Genomic DNA, 20,569 nt, shown 5'->3' with positions numbered 1-20,569 from the left:
AAATCTAAGTGGATTCTGAAATGACTTCTCTCGTTCTCCAGGTGGGCGCCTGCTACTGACTTGAAACTTGAAATAACTTTGAAATGAATTCCCTCGTTCTCCAGGTGGGAGCCTGCTACTGACTTGAAAATTGAAATAACTCTGAAATGAATTCCCTCGTTCTCCAGGTGGGCGCCTGCTACTGACTTGAAATTTGAGATAACTCTGAAATGAATTTTGAAATGACTTTCCTCGTTCTCCAGGTGGGCGCCTGCTACTACAGCAAACTAGAAAAACAAAAGAAATTTTTCTGCCCCAGTTTGCACTAGGAAGATTTGTGAGTTGTTAGCAAAACTATAAATCACCTATGCTATTGATGAAGGATGCAATGATGAGAGTAAAATTAAAGACTCGACTAGGATGTGCATCTCTTGTGAGTATAGCCAAGAAAACTTTGACTAGCAAATGCGTCTGCTAAAAAATATTGAATGACCCAAACTAGGAAGTGCGTCTCCTAGGGATGAACTCAAACGACCCAAACTAGGAAGTACATTTCCTAGGGGTGAAATCTCAATTTAGGAAGTGTGTCTCCTAAAAGTATGACCTGAAAGACCCAGAATAGGAAGTGCGTCTCCTAAAAGTATGACTTGAAAGACCCAGACTAGGAAGTGCGTCTCCTAGGGGTGAAACTTATATGACTCAAACTAGGAAGTGCGTCTCATAGGGATAAAACTTGTAAACTAAGATTAGGAAGTACGTTTCCTAAAAATATGACCTGAAAGACTCAGACTAGGAAGTGCGTCTCCTAGGGATAAAACTTGAATGACTCAAACTAGGAAGTGCATCTCCTAGGGGTGAAACTTGTAACCTAAGATTAGGAAGTGCGTTTCCTAAAAAGTATGACCTGAAAAACTCATACTAGGAAGTGCATCTCTTAAAAAGTGTGGCCTGAAAGATTTAAACTAGGAAGTGTGTCTCCTGGATGTGAGATTGGGCTTGAGGAAAACTATAAACTAAGCTTGACTAATATAAAAACTGACCCTATTCTCCAGGCAGGACCCCTAAACTTAAGAAAAACTAAAGATTAACGACTTAACGAAACTAAAAACTGACCCTATTTTTCAAGCGGGACCCCTGAACTCAAAAAAGACTAATGACTAACAACTTAAGGAAACTAAAAATTGACCCTATTCTCCAGGCGGGACCCCTGAACTCAAGAAAAACTAATGATTAACAACTTAAGAAAACTAACAACTGACCCTATTCTCCAGGCGGGACCCCTGAACTGTAAGAAAAACTAAAGGCTAACTTAAGGAAACTAAAAATTAAACCTATTCTCTAGGCGGGACCCCTGAACTAAAGGAAAACTAAAGATTAACAACTTAAGAAAACTTAAATTGACCTTATTGTACAGGCGGGACCCCTGGACTCAAGCAAAACTGAAGACTAATAACTTAAGGAAACTAAAAACTGACCCTATTCTCCAAGCGGGACTCCTGAACTAAAGGAAAGCTAAAGATTAACAACTTATGAAAACTGAAATTGACCTTATTCTACAGGCGGGACCCCCGAACTCAAGCAAAACTGAAGACTAACAACTTAAGAAAACTAAAAATTGACCCTATTCTCCAGGTGGGACCCCTGAACTAAAGGAAAACTAAAGATTAACAACTTATGAAAATTGAAATTGACCCTATTCTATATGCGGGACCCCTGAATTCAAGTAAAACCGAATACTCTCCTGACTAGGTAGAATGCCTAGGATGTACGGTTCTTCTCAAACAGGGAAAATGCCTAGCAGGTTGTCACGACTCAATTTTCCCTCCGTTAGGTATCGTGATGGAACCTAGTCTTAGGGACTAGGTAAGCCTAACAATAATTAAAACAACAACATTATTTAAATAGAATCTCTTAGAATTCCCAAAACCGGTAGTACAAGTCATAAGCTCTACAGAGTGTTTGCTAGAAAACTTCTAAATACAACTGTCCAGAAATAAGAATAAACAGTGCAAAAAAAACTGGAAGGTGACTCCGAAGCATGCGAACGCAGCAGCAGGTTTACCTTGAGTCTCCACAGCAACAGTCCACATAGCTAGCTAACGAACAAGTACCTGGATCTGCACAAAAATGTGTAGAAGAGTAGCATGAGCACACAACAGAGGTGCCCAGTAAGTATCAAAACTAACCTCGGTGGAGTAGTGACGAGGAACAGTCAAGATACCCACTGGTCTAATAAACTGAACAAATATATGTACATGAATAACAAAAGTATGATGTCTATATAAAGACTATGCAATATGGCTCACAATACAGTAATGGCATTAAAGTAAGAAACAACAAGTATCAGCGGAATATCATGAAAATGACGCAGACAAAGTGAATGGAACACAACCTAAATCCGGAATCACGAATACATCAAGGACAAGTAATAACTCAGTAATTACAACCGCTTTTACATCAGGTTTTATTCAACAACTCCATGAGGTACCGAACCTCGAATAATTCACAACTCACGGGTCTCAATACCTAAACCCTAACATTATGCATCCTATGCCCTCATAACACCTCATAACCACACTGACGACTCACGTGCCAATAGAGCCATTCTCACATAGAAGGAAAGTAAACAAGGGTGAGCGTCTATGCTTAACAATATCAAGAACACCTCTTATCCGATAAGAGTGCTTAACTACGTGTATGCTTGTGCAAGTGCCCTAACATAGTCCATACTAGCAAATAAGCATAAGGAAAAAGAAGAACGGACAACACGTAGAATATTTTCTCACAACTTTCACAAGATAAAGCTCACACAGGTACGTATACCACTACTCAAATATCAACAACAAGAATGTCCCCAGGCCATAAATCATCACAAATTAATCCCTGACATAGCCCACCTTATCTCGCCACGTGTACAATAGTAACATAAATGCCCGCCTTGTCTCGCCACACGTGCATAATAATATTCCCACCTTGTCTCGCCACATTTGCAAATATCAATGGTAACAATAGCACGGTAGAAACCTCGTGCAACCCCATAGTAACAACCGCACGAAAGAAACCCCGTGCATCATAATAATAACAACCGCACGGCAGAAACCTCGTGCATCACCACAACAAGTACCACAACAACAATGACGATAATACAAAGTAAGACAAGTAAATCAACTCAAGAACTTTTAAATCACATGAAAATGTGGGACCAAATCACAAGGAATAGCCACAGTTAAGAATGCTAGGCGTAAAGAGAACAACTCAAGAAAGGGAAACTAATGTGTATCAACGATCCCACAATATACATTTCGACAACAGGAAAACTAACACGAGTTAAATAATTCCAAATAAAACAAGTTGACGAAGATGTAGGATATCTAAAACTTCTTTTAAGGTTGAGGAATTACTAAGGATTTTCAACAATTTAATTAAGTATAAGCAGCGGAAAGACAATCATAACCTCAATTAAGACTGAACAAATTATAAGATGACATAATAATAATTTCAAATAAAGATAAGTAGTTATGAAAAGATAGCATGACAATAAAGGAGGTAAAATCTTCAGTTAAGTCAAATAGGCAATAAGAGTGAATCATGAAAGCAATTAATTCTAATTAAAGCATGTAGAGGTGAAACTAGTAAATAGGAACTTAATCATATCAAGAACAACTTCATACTCAGTGAATATTAGGACCTAAGATTCCTAAGAGGTCAACTTTTCACAAATAAGTCCGAGCACGCACTTGTCACCTCGCGTGCATGGACTACAATCAACATAGAAGACTCAATCCTAAGGGAAGAATCCCCCACACAAGGTTAGGCAGGATACTTACTTAGGCAAGATACGTACCTCAAACCAAGCTCAACCAGTCCGTAAGAATGCCCTTTTTTCCAATTATCTGACTCTGAATGGCCCAAATCAACATAATTGCATAACATGAATACAACCATAATAGACTCATCTAATTAATAAAATCAATACTTTAACAAAAATCCCGAAATCCGCCCTAAAGGTCGACCGGGGCCCATGACTCGGAATCGGGTAAAAGTCACAAAATACGAACACTCATTCACTCACGAGTCTAACCCTACAAAAATCATCAAATTCCGATACCATTTTGTCCCTCAAATCGTGATTTTTCATTTTGAATTTTTCTTTCAAAAACCACCATTTTCCTCAACTCAAAACACAAATTAAATGATATAAATAAAGATAGAATCATGGAAATAAATAAATTCTAGGTGAAGAAGACTTACCAAATTGATTTGCATGAAAAACCCACAAGGAATCGCTCAAAACCGAGCTCTAGAACTCCAAAAATGGTGAAAATGGCAAACCCTCGGAATAGAGGACTATATATTCTGCCTAGGGTTTTTGTGCATCGCGAACGCGGAGAAAGGGACGCGTTCGCGAAGAAAAGAAACAAAAGATGCCCAGTTGTTCTTCACGAACACGACAACACGTTCGCGAACGCGGAGAGGAAAAATATGATGGCCCAACGACTGCTCTTCGCGAATGCGTGAAGTAGTACGCGAACGCGAAAAGTGTAATGGAATAGCTACGCGAACGCGTAAGTGACACGCAAACGCGAAGAAGGGGGTGGCAGAACTTCGCGAACGCGATAGGGTGACTGCGAACGCGAAGAGGAAATATTTCACCCTCCAAAATAACACTACGCGAACGTGATGAAGGAAACCAGATGACAGATAACAGCAGTTCAAAAATAGGGGGAAAAGACCCGTAGCCCATCCGAAACTCACCCGAGGCCCCCAGGACCCCGTCTAAACATACCAACAAGTCCCATAACCTAACACGGACTCGCTCGAGGTCTCAAATCACATCAAACAACGTCGAAACTACGAATCGCACCATGAATCGAACTTATAAATTTCAAATCTTTTAACTTCTAAATCCCGTGCCGAAACCTATCAAATCAACCCGGAATGACGTCAAATTTTGCAGGCAAGTACCAAATAACATAACGGAGCTGTTCCAACTCTCGAAATCGTATTCCGACCCCAATATCAAAAAGTCCACTTCCGATCCAAATCTCCAAAAATTCGACTTTCGCCATTTCAAGCCTAAATCAGCTACAGACCTCAAATTTACAGTCCGAACACGCTCCTAAGTCCAAAATCACCCAACGGAGCTAATGGAACTGACGGAACTCCATTCCGGAGTCGTCTTCACATAGTTTCGACTACGGTCAAAATTCTAAGACTTAAGCTTCCGTTTTAGAGACTAAGTGTCCCAAATCTTTCTGAATCATCCGGTAACTGAATTCAACCATGCACGCAAGTCAATACACATAATATGAAGCTTCTTAGGGCCTTATACCGCCGAACGAGACTTAAGTTCTCAAAACGACCGGCCGGGTCGTTACATCCTTCCTTTCTTAAACAAACGTTCGTCCTCGAACGTGTTAAGAATCGCCTCGAAGTCTTCAAATTACTGAAAGTACATATCCAATACACACCCGCAGGCGATTCCACGTCACACCAATCCACATAAGACTGATGACACCATCCCAACTGTAATTCATCCTTTCTGCCAACACCGATAAGCCTTACAGTCAAAATTCTCACCTTCCATTTGTCTTCAAAAGACCTGATTCTAAATCCATAACCGATAACAGTCTCAACCAGCTGTAACAACTCATGACTACACCCACAAGGTACGACCACACAACAAAACACCACACATAGGCCCATAATAACATTTCTGATCATAATAGCTGCCCGAAATCAAAACCAGCACCGGCAATTAGACCCATATCCGTTAGCAAACCGTTTCAAACCTCCACAACGCTGATAATGATGCAAGAAACACGAAGACCTCATAACTATACACCCAATTCAACAAATCACAACTAACACCATCGGGCACACATCCCACAAGCCAAAACTCAAGAAGCACATAATGAAATTGACTAAGTATGTAAAGGGAAACACATAAGATAAATATCAAACAAGCCCGACAGGCACAACTTTCTAACAATACCCTACTACGAATCAATTAAAAAGGAAAAATCAAAGTACATAAACAAATTATAAGGATCTCATCCTGGTATCACCCTCCACCGCGGCACGCAGCCCGGCTCAAACATAATAAATCACATGGAGTCGCGAGGGTCTCGCCCTCAACTCTGAATCACAAGTCGAATACACATCATACAAATGGAAATCTTCCACTAACTCAATTCTGCCAATAAAATCTCAAAACTTGCTAAATTCTCACCCCGGTAGAGTATCAAATCACAAATTATAACCAAATTTACTTAGGAATCACATCAAACCTACCATAATGGACAACGTGAATTCACTTATAGTCTCGTAACTTTCAATAATTAATAGAAATAAATGATAGACATGGCTATCACTCATAGAAACTCCCAACGGTGTAAACATCTAAACATAATACTAAGTCATGAACTCATCCATAGGTGGGACAAGTAGGGGAACTCGCCCCGATAAGTAGGATCGAATCAAAATACGAATGGTGCCCCTCTGTAACAAATCAAAAGCATACCTGTATGGCATCATCTGGAGCAGTGACCTCGAGCCTACTATATGAAACATATCAACGGGTCGGGCCTTCCCCTCTTGGGTGCCCTCTACTCGCCTGAATACTCCGATGTGACACACCTTTCCGGAGTCTAGGACAATCTCTCACCCTGTGGCCGGTATCTCCACACTCGAAGCAACCTCTCTGCTGACGTGGTTGTGGGAACTGTACGGTACGGGTACTCTGAGATCCATGAGCAACCGAAATATTGTGCGAAGCCTGAAGTGCAAACTGAACTGGCTGACCCACAAAACCTCTACCATGTCGTACCCTGCCTCCAAAATAAGGACCAGTAGATCTCTCCGGACTACGAGGCCTCCTCACCTCCCTGTCCTCTCTCTCCTGATCTCGCCTGTACTCTCTCTTACGGCCCCGCCTGTCCTCTTCCTCTTGATCCCATATGCCCTCTACACGGCGAGCGATCCCTACCACCTGCTGAAACAAAACATCTGGCTCTAACTCCCGATCCATGCTGAACCGAATATTATGCCTCAGTCCCTCAATGAATCTTCGGACATGCTTTCTAACTGTAGCGACCAAAGCAGGTGCATGCCTGGCCAAATCACTGAATCTCACGACATACTCTGACACTGACATAGTGCCCTGGCGCAGCTGCTCAAACTCCGTGCGCCATACATCTCGAAGGGACTGAGGTACAAACTCTCTCAGGAACATATCTAAAAATTGAACCCATGTAAGTGAAGCTAACTCGGCTGGGCTACCCAACTCATATGCCCGCCACTACTAGTAAGCCGCTCCCCTGAGCTGGAACATAGTAAAAGCAACCCCACTCATCTCCAAATAATCCATAGTACGGAGAATGTAGAGGGTCATATTTCTTGAACCTTGCAAGTCTAAGCTGCTCTTCCTCAGATGCTGCTACTCTAACCACGGGCTGAACTGGGACCACATGCTGTGTCGCCATGACGCCTGAAACCTGACCAACATGAACTTGCTGCTTTGGGGTACGGCCGGCGGGAGTTCGGGCTCCTCCCCCGATTTGTGAAATAGCTGGTGCAACCGGAATCAACCCCGCTTGAGCCAATGTACCAAACATGCTCAAGAAATGTGCTAAGGTCTCCTGAAGTCCGGGGGTAATAGTAGGCACCTCCGGTACCTGCTCCCCAACTGTAACTACTAGCGGCTCCTCAACTGCTTCCCCGGTAGATGCTCTGGCTGTGGCACTTACTCCTTGTTGGCCTCTGCCTCTAGCTATACCTGCTCCGGGAGCAGCGTCGTCGATAACTGCAGCTCATGCCCTCACCATCTATGAGAGAATGGAATGATAAAAGTTCAAACTCCGAGATCAATAAGCTCGCACGATAGGAATGAAAGAAGTGACATTGTCCTAATAGTTCTGTAGCCTCTCGAAGATAAGTACAGACGTCTCTGTACCAATCCGCAAGACTCTACCAAACTTGCTTATGACTCGTAGTACCTATGAACCTAGAGCTCTGATACCAACTTGCCACCACCCAATTTTCCCTCCGTTGGGTATCGTGATGGCACCTAGTCTTAGGGACTAGGTAAGCCTAACAATAATTAAAACAATCAACATTATTTAAATAGAACCTCTTAGAATTTCCAAAACTGGTAGTACAAGTCATAAGCTCTACAGAGTGTTTGCTAGAAAACTTCTAAATACAACTGTCCAGAAATAAGAATAAACAGTGCAAAACGAAAACTGGAAGGTGACTCCGAAGCATGCGAACGCAGCAGCAGGTTTACCTTGAGTCTCCACGGCAACAATCCACACAGCTAGCTAACGAACAAGTACTTGTATCTGCACAAAAATGTGCAGAAGAGTAGCATGAGCACACAACAGCGGTGCCCAGTACGTATCAAGACTAACCTCGGTGGAGTAGTGACGAGGAACAATCAAGACACCCACTGGTCTAATAAACTAAACAAATATATGTACATGAATAACAGAAGTATGATGTCTACATAAAGACTATGCAATATGGCTCACAATACAGTAATGGCATTAAAGCAAGAAACAACAAGTATCAGCGAAATATCATGAAAATGACGCAAACAAAGTGAATGGAACACAACCTAAATCCGGAATCACGAATACATCAAGGATAAGTAATAACTCAGTAATTACAACCGCTTTTACATCAGATTTTATTCAACAACTCCACGAGGTACCGAACCTCGGATAATTCACAACTCACAGATCTCAATACCTAAACCCTAACATTTGGCATCCTATGCCCTCATAACACCTCATAACCACACTGACGACTCACGTGCCAATAGAGCCATTCTCACATAGAAGGCAAGTAAACAAGGGTGAGCATCTATGCTCAACAATATCAAGAACACCTCTTATCCGATAAGAGTGCTTAACTACGTGTATGCTTATGCAAGTATCCTAAACATAGTCTATGCCAGCAAATAAGCATAAGGAAGAAGAAGAACGGACAACACGTAGAATATTTTCTCACAACTTTCACAAGATAAAGCTCACACAGGTACATATACCACTACTCAAATATCAACAACAAGAATGTCCCCAGGCCATAAATCATCACAAATCAATCCCTGACATAGCCCACCTTGTCTCGCCACGTGTACAATAGTAACATAAATGCCCGCCTTGTCTCGCCACACGTGCATAATAATATTCCCACCTTGTCTCGCCACATTTGCAAATATCAATGGTAACAATAGCACGGTAGAAACCTCGTGCAACCCCATAGTAACAACCGCACGAAAGAAACCCCGTGCATCACAATAATAACAACCGCACGGCAGAAACCTCTCGTGCATCACCACAACAAGTACCACAACAACAATGACGATAATACAAAGTAAGACAAGTAAATCAACTCAAGAACTTTTAAATCACATGAAAATGTGGGACCAAATCACAAGGAATAGCCACAGTTAAGAATGCTAGGCGTAAAGAGAACAACTCAAGAAAGGGAAACTAATGTGTATCAACGATCCCACAATATACATTTCGACAATAGGAAAACTAACACGAGTCAAATAATTCCAAATAAAACAAGTTGACGAAGATGTAGGATATCTAAAACTTCTTTTAAGGTTGAGGAATTACTAAGGATTTTCAACAATTTAATTAAGTATAAGCAGCGGAAAGACAATCATAACCTCAATTAAGACTGAACAAATTATAAGATGACATAATAATAATTTCAAATAAAGATAAGCAGTTATAAAAAGATAGCATGACAATAAAGGAGGTAAAATCTTCAGTTAATTCAAATAGGCAATAAGAGTGAACCATGAAAGCAATTAATTCTAATTAAAGCATGTAGAGGTGAAACTAGTAAATAGGAACTTAATCATATCAAGAACAACTTCATACTCAGTGAATATAAGGACCTAAGATTCCTAAGAGGTCAACTTTTCACAAATAAGTCCGAGCACGCACTTGTCACCTCGCGTGCATGGACTACAATCAACATAGAAGACTCAATCCTAAGGGAAGAATCCCCCACACAAGGTTAGGCAGGATACTTACTTCAAACCAAGCTCAACCAGTCTGTAAGAATGCCCTTTTTTTTCAATTATCTCACTCCGAATGGCTCAAATCTAGCCAAACACAATTGCATAACATGAATACAACCATAATAGACTCATCTAATTAATAAAATCAATACTTTAATAAAAATTCCGAAATCTTCCCTAAAGGTCGACCCGAGCCCACATTTCGAAATCGGGTAAAAGTCACAAAATACAAACACTCATTCACTCACGAGTCTAACCATATAAAAATCATCAAATTCCGATACCATTTCGTCCCTCAAATCGTGATTTTTCATTTTTCATTTTTCTTTCAAAAACCACCATTTTCCTCAACTCAAAACACAAATTAAATGATAAAAATAAAGATAGAATCATGAAAATAGATAAATTCTAGGTGAAGATCACTTACTCAATCGATTTGCATGAAAAACCCATAAGGAATCGCTCAAAATCGAGCTCTAGAACTCCAAAAATGGTGAAAATGGCAAACCCTCGGAATAGAGGACTTTATATTCTACCTGGGGGTTTTGTGCATCGCGAACGCGGAGAAAGGGACGCATTCGCGAAGAAAAGAAACAAAAGATGCCCAGTTGTTCTTCGCGAACACGACAACACGTTCGCGAATGCGTAGAGAAAAAATATGATGGCCCAACGACTGCTCTTCGCGAACGCGTGAAGAAGTACACGAACGCGAGGAGTGTAATGGAATAGCTACGCGAACGCGTAAGTGACACGTGAACGCGAAGAAGGGGGTGGCAGAACTTCGCGAATGCGAGAGGGTGACTGCGAACGCGAAGAGGAAATATTTCACCCTCCAAAATAACACTACGCGAACGCGATGAAGGAAACCAGATGACAGATAACAACAGTTCAAAAATAGGGGGAAAAGACCGGTAGCCCATCCGAAACTCACCCGAGGCCCCCGGGACCCCGTTTAAACATACCAACAAGTCCCATAACCTAACACGGACTCTCTCGAGGTCTCAAATCACATCAAACAACGTCGAAACTACGAATCGCACCATGAATCGAACTTATAAATTTCAAATCTTTCAACTTCTAAAACCCTGCCGAAACCTCTTAAATCAACCTGGAATGATGTCAAATTTTGCAGGCAAGTCCCAAATAACATAACGGAGCTGTTCTAACTCTCAAAATCGCATTCCGACCCTGATATCAAAAGTCCACTTCCGGTCCAAATCTCCAAAAATTTGACTTTCGCCATTTCAAGCCTAAATCAACTATAGACCTCGGATTTACAGTCCGGATATGCTACTAAGTCCAAAATCACCCAACGGAGCTAATGGAGCTGATGGAACTCCATTCCGGAGTCGGCTCATAGTTCTGACTACGGTCAAAATCCTAAGACTTAAGCTTCCGTTTTAGGGACTAAGTGTCCCAAATCACTCTGAATCATCCGGTAACTGAATTCAGCCACGCACGCAAGTCAATACACATAATATGAAGCTGCTCAAGAGCTTATGCCACCGAATGAGACTTAAGTTCTCAAAACGAGCGGCCAGGTCATTTACCGAGGTAAAATCCTTCTCAAACAGCCTTTGTGATGATAAAATTTGGGCACGACACCTCGAGGACGATTGCTCCTACACTTGCTATGACAACTTTGATTTCAGATTGGAAGACCTTGCTTGTATTTGACTAACCACTTTTCTTGCACTGCTTTGTTCCTATTTCAAACAAAGAAAATTTTGTTAGTTTTAAAAGTGGTGGTCGGTTTGTGGCCTTGATGTCTTTGGCAGCTTGGCTTTGGGATCATCCAGCTTTTGGAAGACCGACTGCATTGGTAGTTGGTTGCACTGCAGGGAGACTCTGTTGTTGCTTACAAAGGGCCTTTACTTTCTGTATCAACTCTGATTGTTTCGGTCCCAGTGCCATTTGTGTTTTGTGGCTCAATCAGCCTTATCTCAAAAAGGAGATTTCTTTTCTTGGATAACCTTTTCTGATATCTTGAATAGCATTTTGCTTTTGGAGCAATTTGTCTGTCAGAGAGAATCACAACTGGTAAGTGCCTTTTGCATGATGTGCACACTTCATAGTCATTGTTCAGTACTACATAGAATCCCTGATTAACCTTGAGGTTATATTTGCTTGCTTTAGCCAAGTAGTTTGACAAGAGTCTTTTGGTGGGGACCCTTTGCATGAATGCTCAAGGTATGTTGACTGTAACAATAGGGTGTGCCGGCCAAATTTACTTTGTGCAACTGAAAAGCTGGTCGTAGATTTTGAAATCTTTTCTTGCTTGTTTTGACAAGGACTAACTGAGAGTGAAGAACACAATGATGCAAAGAAACAATATTAACAAGAAATTCTCATGTCGGGAAGAGCAAAAATAAGAGTTTTTTTTCAATAACTAGCCTTAATGATCATGACATGCATTTTGGAGTCACCGGCCTGATCTATCAAACTGATCTAATCATTCCTTTCGTTATTCCTTCGGGCTTGTTTGTGTTATTTTCAATAACTAGCTTTAATGATCATGACATGCATTTTGGAGTCACCGGCCTGATCTATCAAACTGATCTAATTATTCCTTTCGTTATTCCTTCGGGCTTTGAAGTCGGGCTTGTTTGTGTTAATTCTTTGCATCAGCTTCATGATTCACTTTCGACTAGTGGTGCCCCGAGGGTTTTTTACCAACAAGTCTCTCTCATTTATTTATCTCTACTTACCATCGCCTTAAAGTGCCCATGAGGGTTTTCACTAGTAAGACTCTCTCATTTTTTTTTTCTTTTTCTTTCCTCTTTTTTTTTGGCTTTCTTTAGTGAGCGACTTTATAGTGTTCTATGTCGTGTGATAATTGTTGCTCATTACATGCGTCCCTTGGCATTCTTGAAGGCTGATCAGGAGGTCTTTATTTGGAAGGTTTAGATAGGGTTGGAAAGAAGGGACGAAATGAAGGTTCAAAGTAGACTCAAAATGAGGGGGTTGTAGACTTACAACTCTTGGAATCGACTCTTTCGAAAATAAAATAAAATCTTTGCCCCAGTTTCAGATACTGAGGATTTTTTGGATTTTCTTTTTCTTTTTTCTTTTCTTATTTTGTTGGACCGAACCGTGTAAGGCTGCCTACATATCCCTTTTAAAGAAATCAGGTCAAACGTAGTTCAAACGTCTGACTTAACTATTTTTCATCTTTCTTTCTTTGTCTTTTTCTTTTTCTTTTTTTCTCTTTTTCCTTTTTTTGTTTGCCCCAGCTTCTATTTTCTGGGGGCATGGACCCTTGACTATTTTTTTTTGTTTCTTTTTTTTTTTATTTTTTTTATTTTTTTCACTTGAACTTTCTATTAGTTGCCCCGGTTTGTACTCTTGGGGCATGGACTTTTTTTTTTCTTTTTTTTTTGACTTTTGACTCTAAAATTGATTCCAAAAGAGGGTGGTCAAAGAAAATAACACATGCTCAAAAGGTGTAACAAAGGGTATAAAGTATTTGGGTAGCAGAAAAATGGCCTCACAGCCTCGAGAACGCCAAACATAGTATCCTTTTGCGGTCACAACATTGATGACCATGTTTGTCTTCTTGATGTGTCGTGGTCGAAAGACACTTTCCATCCATTAATATAAAACTTTCCACCAAACTTCAACTGGTTGTTCCTCAAACCCGACCTTCACAATTATTTGAAGGTAAAGATCATTAACCTCTATGGGTATGACTATTCTAGTTCCACATGAATTTGAACCGAGCTTAATTTCAAAGTGTTTCGACTCTTTATTCATCCTCAAAAATATCTTTTTCTCAATTATCCAATTCAAGCTTAAATCAATTTTCTAAGATCTGGCCAAAAATTCGGCATGCATGTCATGTCACTAAAACTAGCGGCGAAAGAATTAAGCATAGAATGACACAAAGGGACAAACTGTATTTCATTAAATAAAGGACGGAAGGATTTGACAATAAGACAAACAAACTGAAATCTGGGTTACGACCCTGGATAACCCAAATAACAGAAAAGATAACAAAACAAGCTACCAAGACTCCTCTGTGTTTAGAAGATGAGTGAATTTCCAGTTGCTAAGCGACATCTTAGCCACAAATTTGCACATCAGCACTACTACGACATTCGACCATTTTGATTGCTTTGGATTCAACACTCAAATTTTTGACTTTTGATCAAACCGCTCCCCATATTGGCTATCGTATTTTAGGACTTACAGCATGGGAACTTTCACAGTAATTTTTTTTTTCAAAGGACTTGGACGAATTCTCATGTCTCCTTATCATCAAACCATCCCGAGCAGCGCATGTTCTATTGCTTAAACCTAGTAAAGTCAACCAACATTTGCCTCCCTTTTTACCACTAACTTGTCTATTTGCCTTTCTGTGACCTTAGTTAGATCAACAATAGTGGTTCTTGTTCCTTCGGTTGAGAGGATGCTTTTATTTCTGAGGGATCCTGGACTCGCCATTGCAGACCAATAAACCGAATACCTTTAACCAGATTTTATTTCAAAACAACAAGCATGTTAGAATAAACACTCTCTTTCTTCTTTTTTTTCTTTTTTTTCTCTTTTTTTTTTCAAACCATTCGATCGAACATGATGTGGGTTGCCTACGTATCATGTGAGAACATGAATCACATCTTGCGTAGTTCGGGAAGATCAAGAATAAAGGAAATAAACTAACTCTTTTTTTCTTTTTCTTTTGGATTTTGGATTTTTTTTTAAAAAAAATTCCGAAAGAAAGACTTATAAAGAAGAAAGAAAATATTTTTGGATTTCGATTTGTTTGTTTTTTTTTAAAGAATTTTTGGAAAAAAAGACTTCTAAAGAAGAAAGAAAATATTCTTTTTTTGAATTTCGACTTCTTTTTTTTTCTTTCGAAAATTGAAAAAAAAACTTCTAAAGAAGAAAGGAAATATTTTTGGATTTTTGGACATTTATTTTGAATTTATGAAAGAAATGCTTCTAAAGAAAAAAAAAATATATTTTCGAATCTTGATTTTTTTTTTCAATTTTCGAATGAAGAATGAAAATATTTTTGGATTTTGAGAAGAAATTAAAAAGAAAATATTTTTGTATTTTTTAAAAAATTGGGGTCTAAAAGAAAGACTTTCTAAATAAAGAAGTAAAGGAAAATATTTTTGATTTTTTTTTAAAACATTGTGGGCCGGAACCGATGAGGTTTGCCTACGTATCTTACATCCGGTGAGATTCAGACCCACGTAGTTCGGCCAGTTTTGACGGAACATATGAAACATGACTTTCTGAAAACATTGGCATATTTTCTTTCTTTTTTTTCTTTTTTTTTTAAAATTTCGGCAGAGTTTCGAAAATTTTCAAATACCTACCTCTCATTCTTGTTTTTTTTATTTTTTTTATTTCTCTTGTTTTTTCCTTTTTTTTTTGATTTTCTTTCCCTATTCTAGAAGTTAGTCAACATGCAAGCCGAAAAAATCAGATGCGCAAGTAGCACGTAAGATGCATCAGGATGGTCTTTTACTTTGGGGTACACTTGTCCTAGACGGACCCAACCCCTGTGTTGAGTCCCCAAAGTCAAATGCACGTGATGCAAACAAACGTTCCTACTAGGGATCCGGCATGAGGCTATGTTATTCTAGGTTTAAACCTGGGGGTGTTATCTAGACATGGCTTTCCCAAGCGGACAGTTTGAGCCGAGGTAGGGGCAATGTACCGGGAGCACGCAAGTCTACCCGACCTAGTTGCTGATCCAGCCTCGTTCTATTTGGTACGACCTCTAACAGAAAAGTGGGTCACGCGTACGTGTGCACCATATTTTTAGAAGACTTAGAAGGGAGGCGTAAGAAGACAGTTTAATACAGTTCAAATAATATGAAAGCAGTAAATGAGCGGCAATTAGCACATTAGGCCCACAAATACAGTAATAGCAACAATCAAGAAAGCCAAGTATAGATCACATTAACAAGCTCGAATTCTGAACCCTGAACCAGACATTCTAGGTCCGATCCCCAGCAGAGTCGCCAGAGCTGTCACATCTTTTTTTTCCCGAGGGATAGGGGAGTTTTTCCAATTAAAGTGACATTAATTGAAATGGAATTATTTATTTAATTCAGAGTCGCCACTTGAAATAGTTTATGGTGTCCCAAGTCACCGACTTATTTTAAAATCTCAAATCGAGAAAATTTGACTCTGTTTTAAAGTTTGCGAAAACCAGAAGACCGAGTAAGGAATTCTGTTAATCCTGGAGAAGGTATTAGGCATTCCCGGATTCTGTGATTTTAGTACAGTCGCTTTAATCATACCTGGCTTAATTAATTCATTTTAATTATGTATTTTAGAATATATGTGCGTTTTTACCTTTTACCGCTTTTAATCATAGCGTTATGGATTTATCTTTGAAACGGATCACATGTGCGTAAATCTATTTTATTTAGTGTACTAAAAATCATGTCATACGTACGTGTACACAATTAATAATATTTTATTATTGTTAAGATTGTTTAGCCAAAGTCGCGCGAACACGTACTTTGATTTATATTTTTTTTGGGATCGTAATTATGTCATGCGAACGTGTACATAATCACGATGATATATTAGAACGCGCCTAAAAGCACTCTAACGAAGTTCATTACTCTTCCTAAAATTTGAGATTATTGTAATGTCATGAATTATGGAAGTTGGAATTGTGGGAGCAAAGGGATTTATCTTCTACGGATACCTTTGTAATGAAAGATTGTTCATTGGGCTCACATTCTTTCAACTAGCCCATCGATCAAATACTTCATAGACAAGTATAATTTGACAAAACCAAATTTTACTTTCCCAAATAGCCTAACTACTGTAACTATTAATGTAAAGTAAAAGAAGATAAAATCATATTAATTTTTATTTCTAATCATATTGAATTGCTCAAGCATTTAAGAACACATTATAGACCCAAATTTCTAATATAAACTTAAAATATTATAAAAAGATTACTCTATCTAAACTGAAATTGATCGAACTCATCCAAGTAAACCCATTCACTTTAAGAACAAAAATATATTTGAATACGAAATCTACCTCAATGACCAACCAGGAAAAATCGAATAGCCCATTTAAGTAATCAACGTCAATAATCCCAATAACACCATAAAATAGGTAAACAAACCAATTTACATGTAAAAACAAAAGGGGAGAAAATATTGGCAAAGGGGCAATGAATCAGTCAAAAGTATTCATCAAACTAGCGAATTTGTCGAAACAGAATGAAATCTAAAATAAGAAATGAAAGCTTTAAGAGAATTTTTAGTCGGAGTGTTCTCTAATACTTGATTCAATACAAAACCTCCAAAGTGAACTGTGCAACAACGGAGAAAAAGGCCGATGTTGAACCAACGACGGGAAACGAACAAATCCTCGAATCCGACCGACTTTGCACCAAAAAGAAAAGTCGACTTGAACCAAAACTCTAGCTATGGGGCTATTTTTTTCTTTGAGTTGAGAATCTGGGTTTCAATAGTTATTTTAATGGAGTGAAAACAATTGGTTTCAAGGTTTCATCACTGGTTTTGACTTTGGAGCTTGATTTAGTGGAGTTTTCATGCATAGAAATTTCTGAATTTCTTCTATTGGAAGCTTGAAGAACAGGAGAAGAGGCGTTCCTTTTCTTTGCCTATGTTTTCTCCTCAATCTCCTCCCCTTTTCATTCTCTGTTTTTCCGTCTTCCCCCAGATCTAGGTCTTTATGTATTTATAATTGTAAGGTGATTGCTTGGAGTGAAAGAATAAAAAGGGTATGGGTATATTGTTGAGAGCATATTTCTCAAAATGTTAGGAGTGTTTTGTGTGGAGTGTGTAGGTGAGAAGATACGGAATTTGTTAGGAAGAATCTTTTACAAGTGGCCAATTGTGATTGGTTCTTCTTTTTTTTTTATATATTTTTTTTTCTTGATAATAAATAAGCAAAATAATCTACTCCTACTAAAATAAGTAAATAAAAAGCAAGGTAAAATTACTACACTCAATATTTAATTCTTAAAGCCTCTAACTTAAAGAATTGTACTAAACTAGATAAAACTATTTTTTAAAAAACTTTTCTTTCTTTGTAAATAAAAATAAAACTAATAATCTAAAAAAATGTAACTCTTTTTGTAGTTTTTAATTTTCTTCAGAAAAACCTATAAAAGGGTAAAACAAAAGCTAAAACATGTAAATTAAACTTTAGATTATTTACAGTCTAAAAAATAATTAAAAAAATCTAAATATGGTAAAAAATTTGGTGCTCACACTTCTATTTTTGGTTACTTAAGTAAAGGAATTGAGTCCCAACATGAAACTTTGGAGTTTCTGAAATTGAATAGTAACAGGTGTGGTAAAATCTAATAGGTATATTTCGTCTTCATCTGAGTTACTATTATTTAAAAATTAATATATTTAATTGAAAATTGAACCCAACAATATTGATCTCGAATAAATTATGTTGACTGGATACAAGGGGCTCTGATTGTTTGGTATCTAAATCAACGACATCAAAATACCAATTGCACCAAAATCATGATAAAAAATTGGTAAACAATAAAATCAAGTTTTAAGTATATGCATTTTGAATTGTGTGGAAGTCTTTTGGCGCAAATCCTGCAAACCTACAATTCAGAAAAATAAAAATTAATTGCATGTGATTACTATAGCAATAGTTCATTATTTAAAGGTCACGAATCTAACATGATCACATTTAATATTTTTGAGTATATTTTTGTCTCTCAATACTTTGCTTCTAAGTATGATTGCTTTACCAGCACAAGTTGCCTATAGTTGAAAAATTAAAATGAAGTCTAGTTAGAAAATGAATTAAAAATGCTAACATAAAAATACTTTCGATTGATACAATAGAAATATTTTAAATAAGTCTTTTTGTCTTTATCATTCTTTTCGCCATTTATATCATTTCTTCCTCAAACTTTAATAATACGAATAGCTCCTAGCGTCATGCATATATCTTCAACAATTATGCTCCTCTTAATGCCACTGATTTTAATTTCTTATCATTTTGACCCAAAAGTGAATTACTTATCTTTACTTAAGGTCAGCTTTCGCTATAATACTCAGACTTTTTTTTTTTTTTTTGTAACATTCAAAGAAAGAATTAGCTAAAATATTATTTTACTAATTAATGTGGCACAAAAGTATTCAAATTGTCATCAAGTTATAAATTTCAGGAGATTGATTCAATATACTCTTTAACATCACAACCTATCAAGAATCTTGATGAATCAAAAAGCTATATTGTTGTGTCGTTTTACGATCAAGCCTAAATTTTACAATCAAAATACGTATAAATTGCATTAAATAAGTTAGTCTATTATTAGTTAGTTGAGATAAATATATAATTGCTTAAATAATTCTAACTTATTTTTCATCCATAATTTTTATTCCTTTTATTTTTTCCTTCCCAATTGGTGCCTTAGCTTTTAGCATGTACAAAATTGTAAAGGTGCCATATAATAAATAACAAAATATTAAGTAATTGTATTGTCGGCTCCTATTTTCTCTCCGTTGAACTTATAATCAGTCATTAATAGTAACTCGAATCAAATTGACTACTCATATGTTCTCTCCCTTGAAAGTATATTAACACGGCTAATACCTAAGGTATTCTATATCTTGATTACAATTACAGTTTAATTTTAATTTAATTCCTCTATCCTACCTTCTCTCCCTTGTCCGCTCATAGTCGATATTTTATCTTTGAAGCTACATTTACTCTTAATAAAGGATGATTCGTACGACACATAAACTAAAAGATGAAAAAGTTAATTTGGAATCGAACACATCTTTTATATATGTTAAGCCTAAACCAATTTGAATGGAATTGCTAGACACGCTCTTTCTCTTAAACCAAACCAAATTCGAAACAAAAAGGAAAATAACAATATTACTATAATATCCAGTAATATAGTAGTTATTTTTAGGGCTATTTTGGTCTTCCAATATTGTATTCATGCTTTTATAATAATATAAATAAATAGATATAGAATATAGATATAGATATAGATATAGATAAATAAATATATAAGTGGTGTTCGCGGCAGAAGGTCTAACATATTTGTTGGATGTGACTTTTGAAAATTGATTTTAAATTTTATTGTCATTGGGACTACATAACTATGGAGTATAAATTAAAGTTTTTTTTTTTAGCTATTATAGGTTAAAGAATCCTTTGAACTACGTAGAAATGACACCAGATAGCCATTCTAAAGGGTTGTTATTTAGGAATTAGTCAGTGCGTCCTGAATTTTAGTTTTGTAGGACAAAAGTGCCATGAGTTGTCATGAAGTTATGACTTTTAGTTTAAAATTTCAGGACAAAATAAATATTGGTTAATCTTTAAATAGCATCCCTGGAAATGTCTATTTGTGCACTTGCCCCATTGAACTAAAGCCTTTGTGGTGGGCTGGGGGCATGATTTGTGGACAAGCCACAATGATTTAAACATTGAGAAGTTACACATTTGGCCGCTTGATAAAAAATATTTATATCTCCTAGTCAATATATACTTTTATAAACTAATACAGAAAAAATATATATATATATATATATATATATATATATATTC

At 37.6% G+C, this 20,569-nt stretch overlaps 1 protein-coding gene across 1 annotated transcript; it reads right to left on the bottom strand.

Moving 5' to 3' along the window:
* Positions 1-6,553: 6,553 nt before the first annotated feature.
* On the bottom strand, positions 6,554-7,135 carry LOC138908620 (uncharacterized). Its single transcript, XM_070199299.1, has one exon. The coding sequence runs from the start codon at positions 7,133-7,135 to the stop codon at positions 6,554-6,556; it is 582 nt and encodes a 193-aa protein (XP_070055400.1).
* Between the last annotated feature and the right edge of the window lie 13,434 nt (positions 7,136-20,569).

Source organism: Nicotiana tomentosiformis, chromosome 3, assembly GCF_000390325.3.
Source record: "Nicotiana tomentosiformis chromosome 3, ASM39032v3, whole genome shotgun sequence".
NCBI lineage: Eukaryota > Viridiplantae > Streptophyta > Magnoliopsida > Solanales > Solanaceae > Nicotiana > Nicotiana tomentosiformis.
Note: the sequence above shows the minus strand (reverse complement) of the source record. Positions and strands in the feature narration are given on the sequence as shown.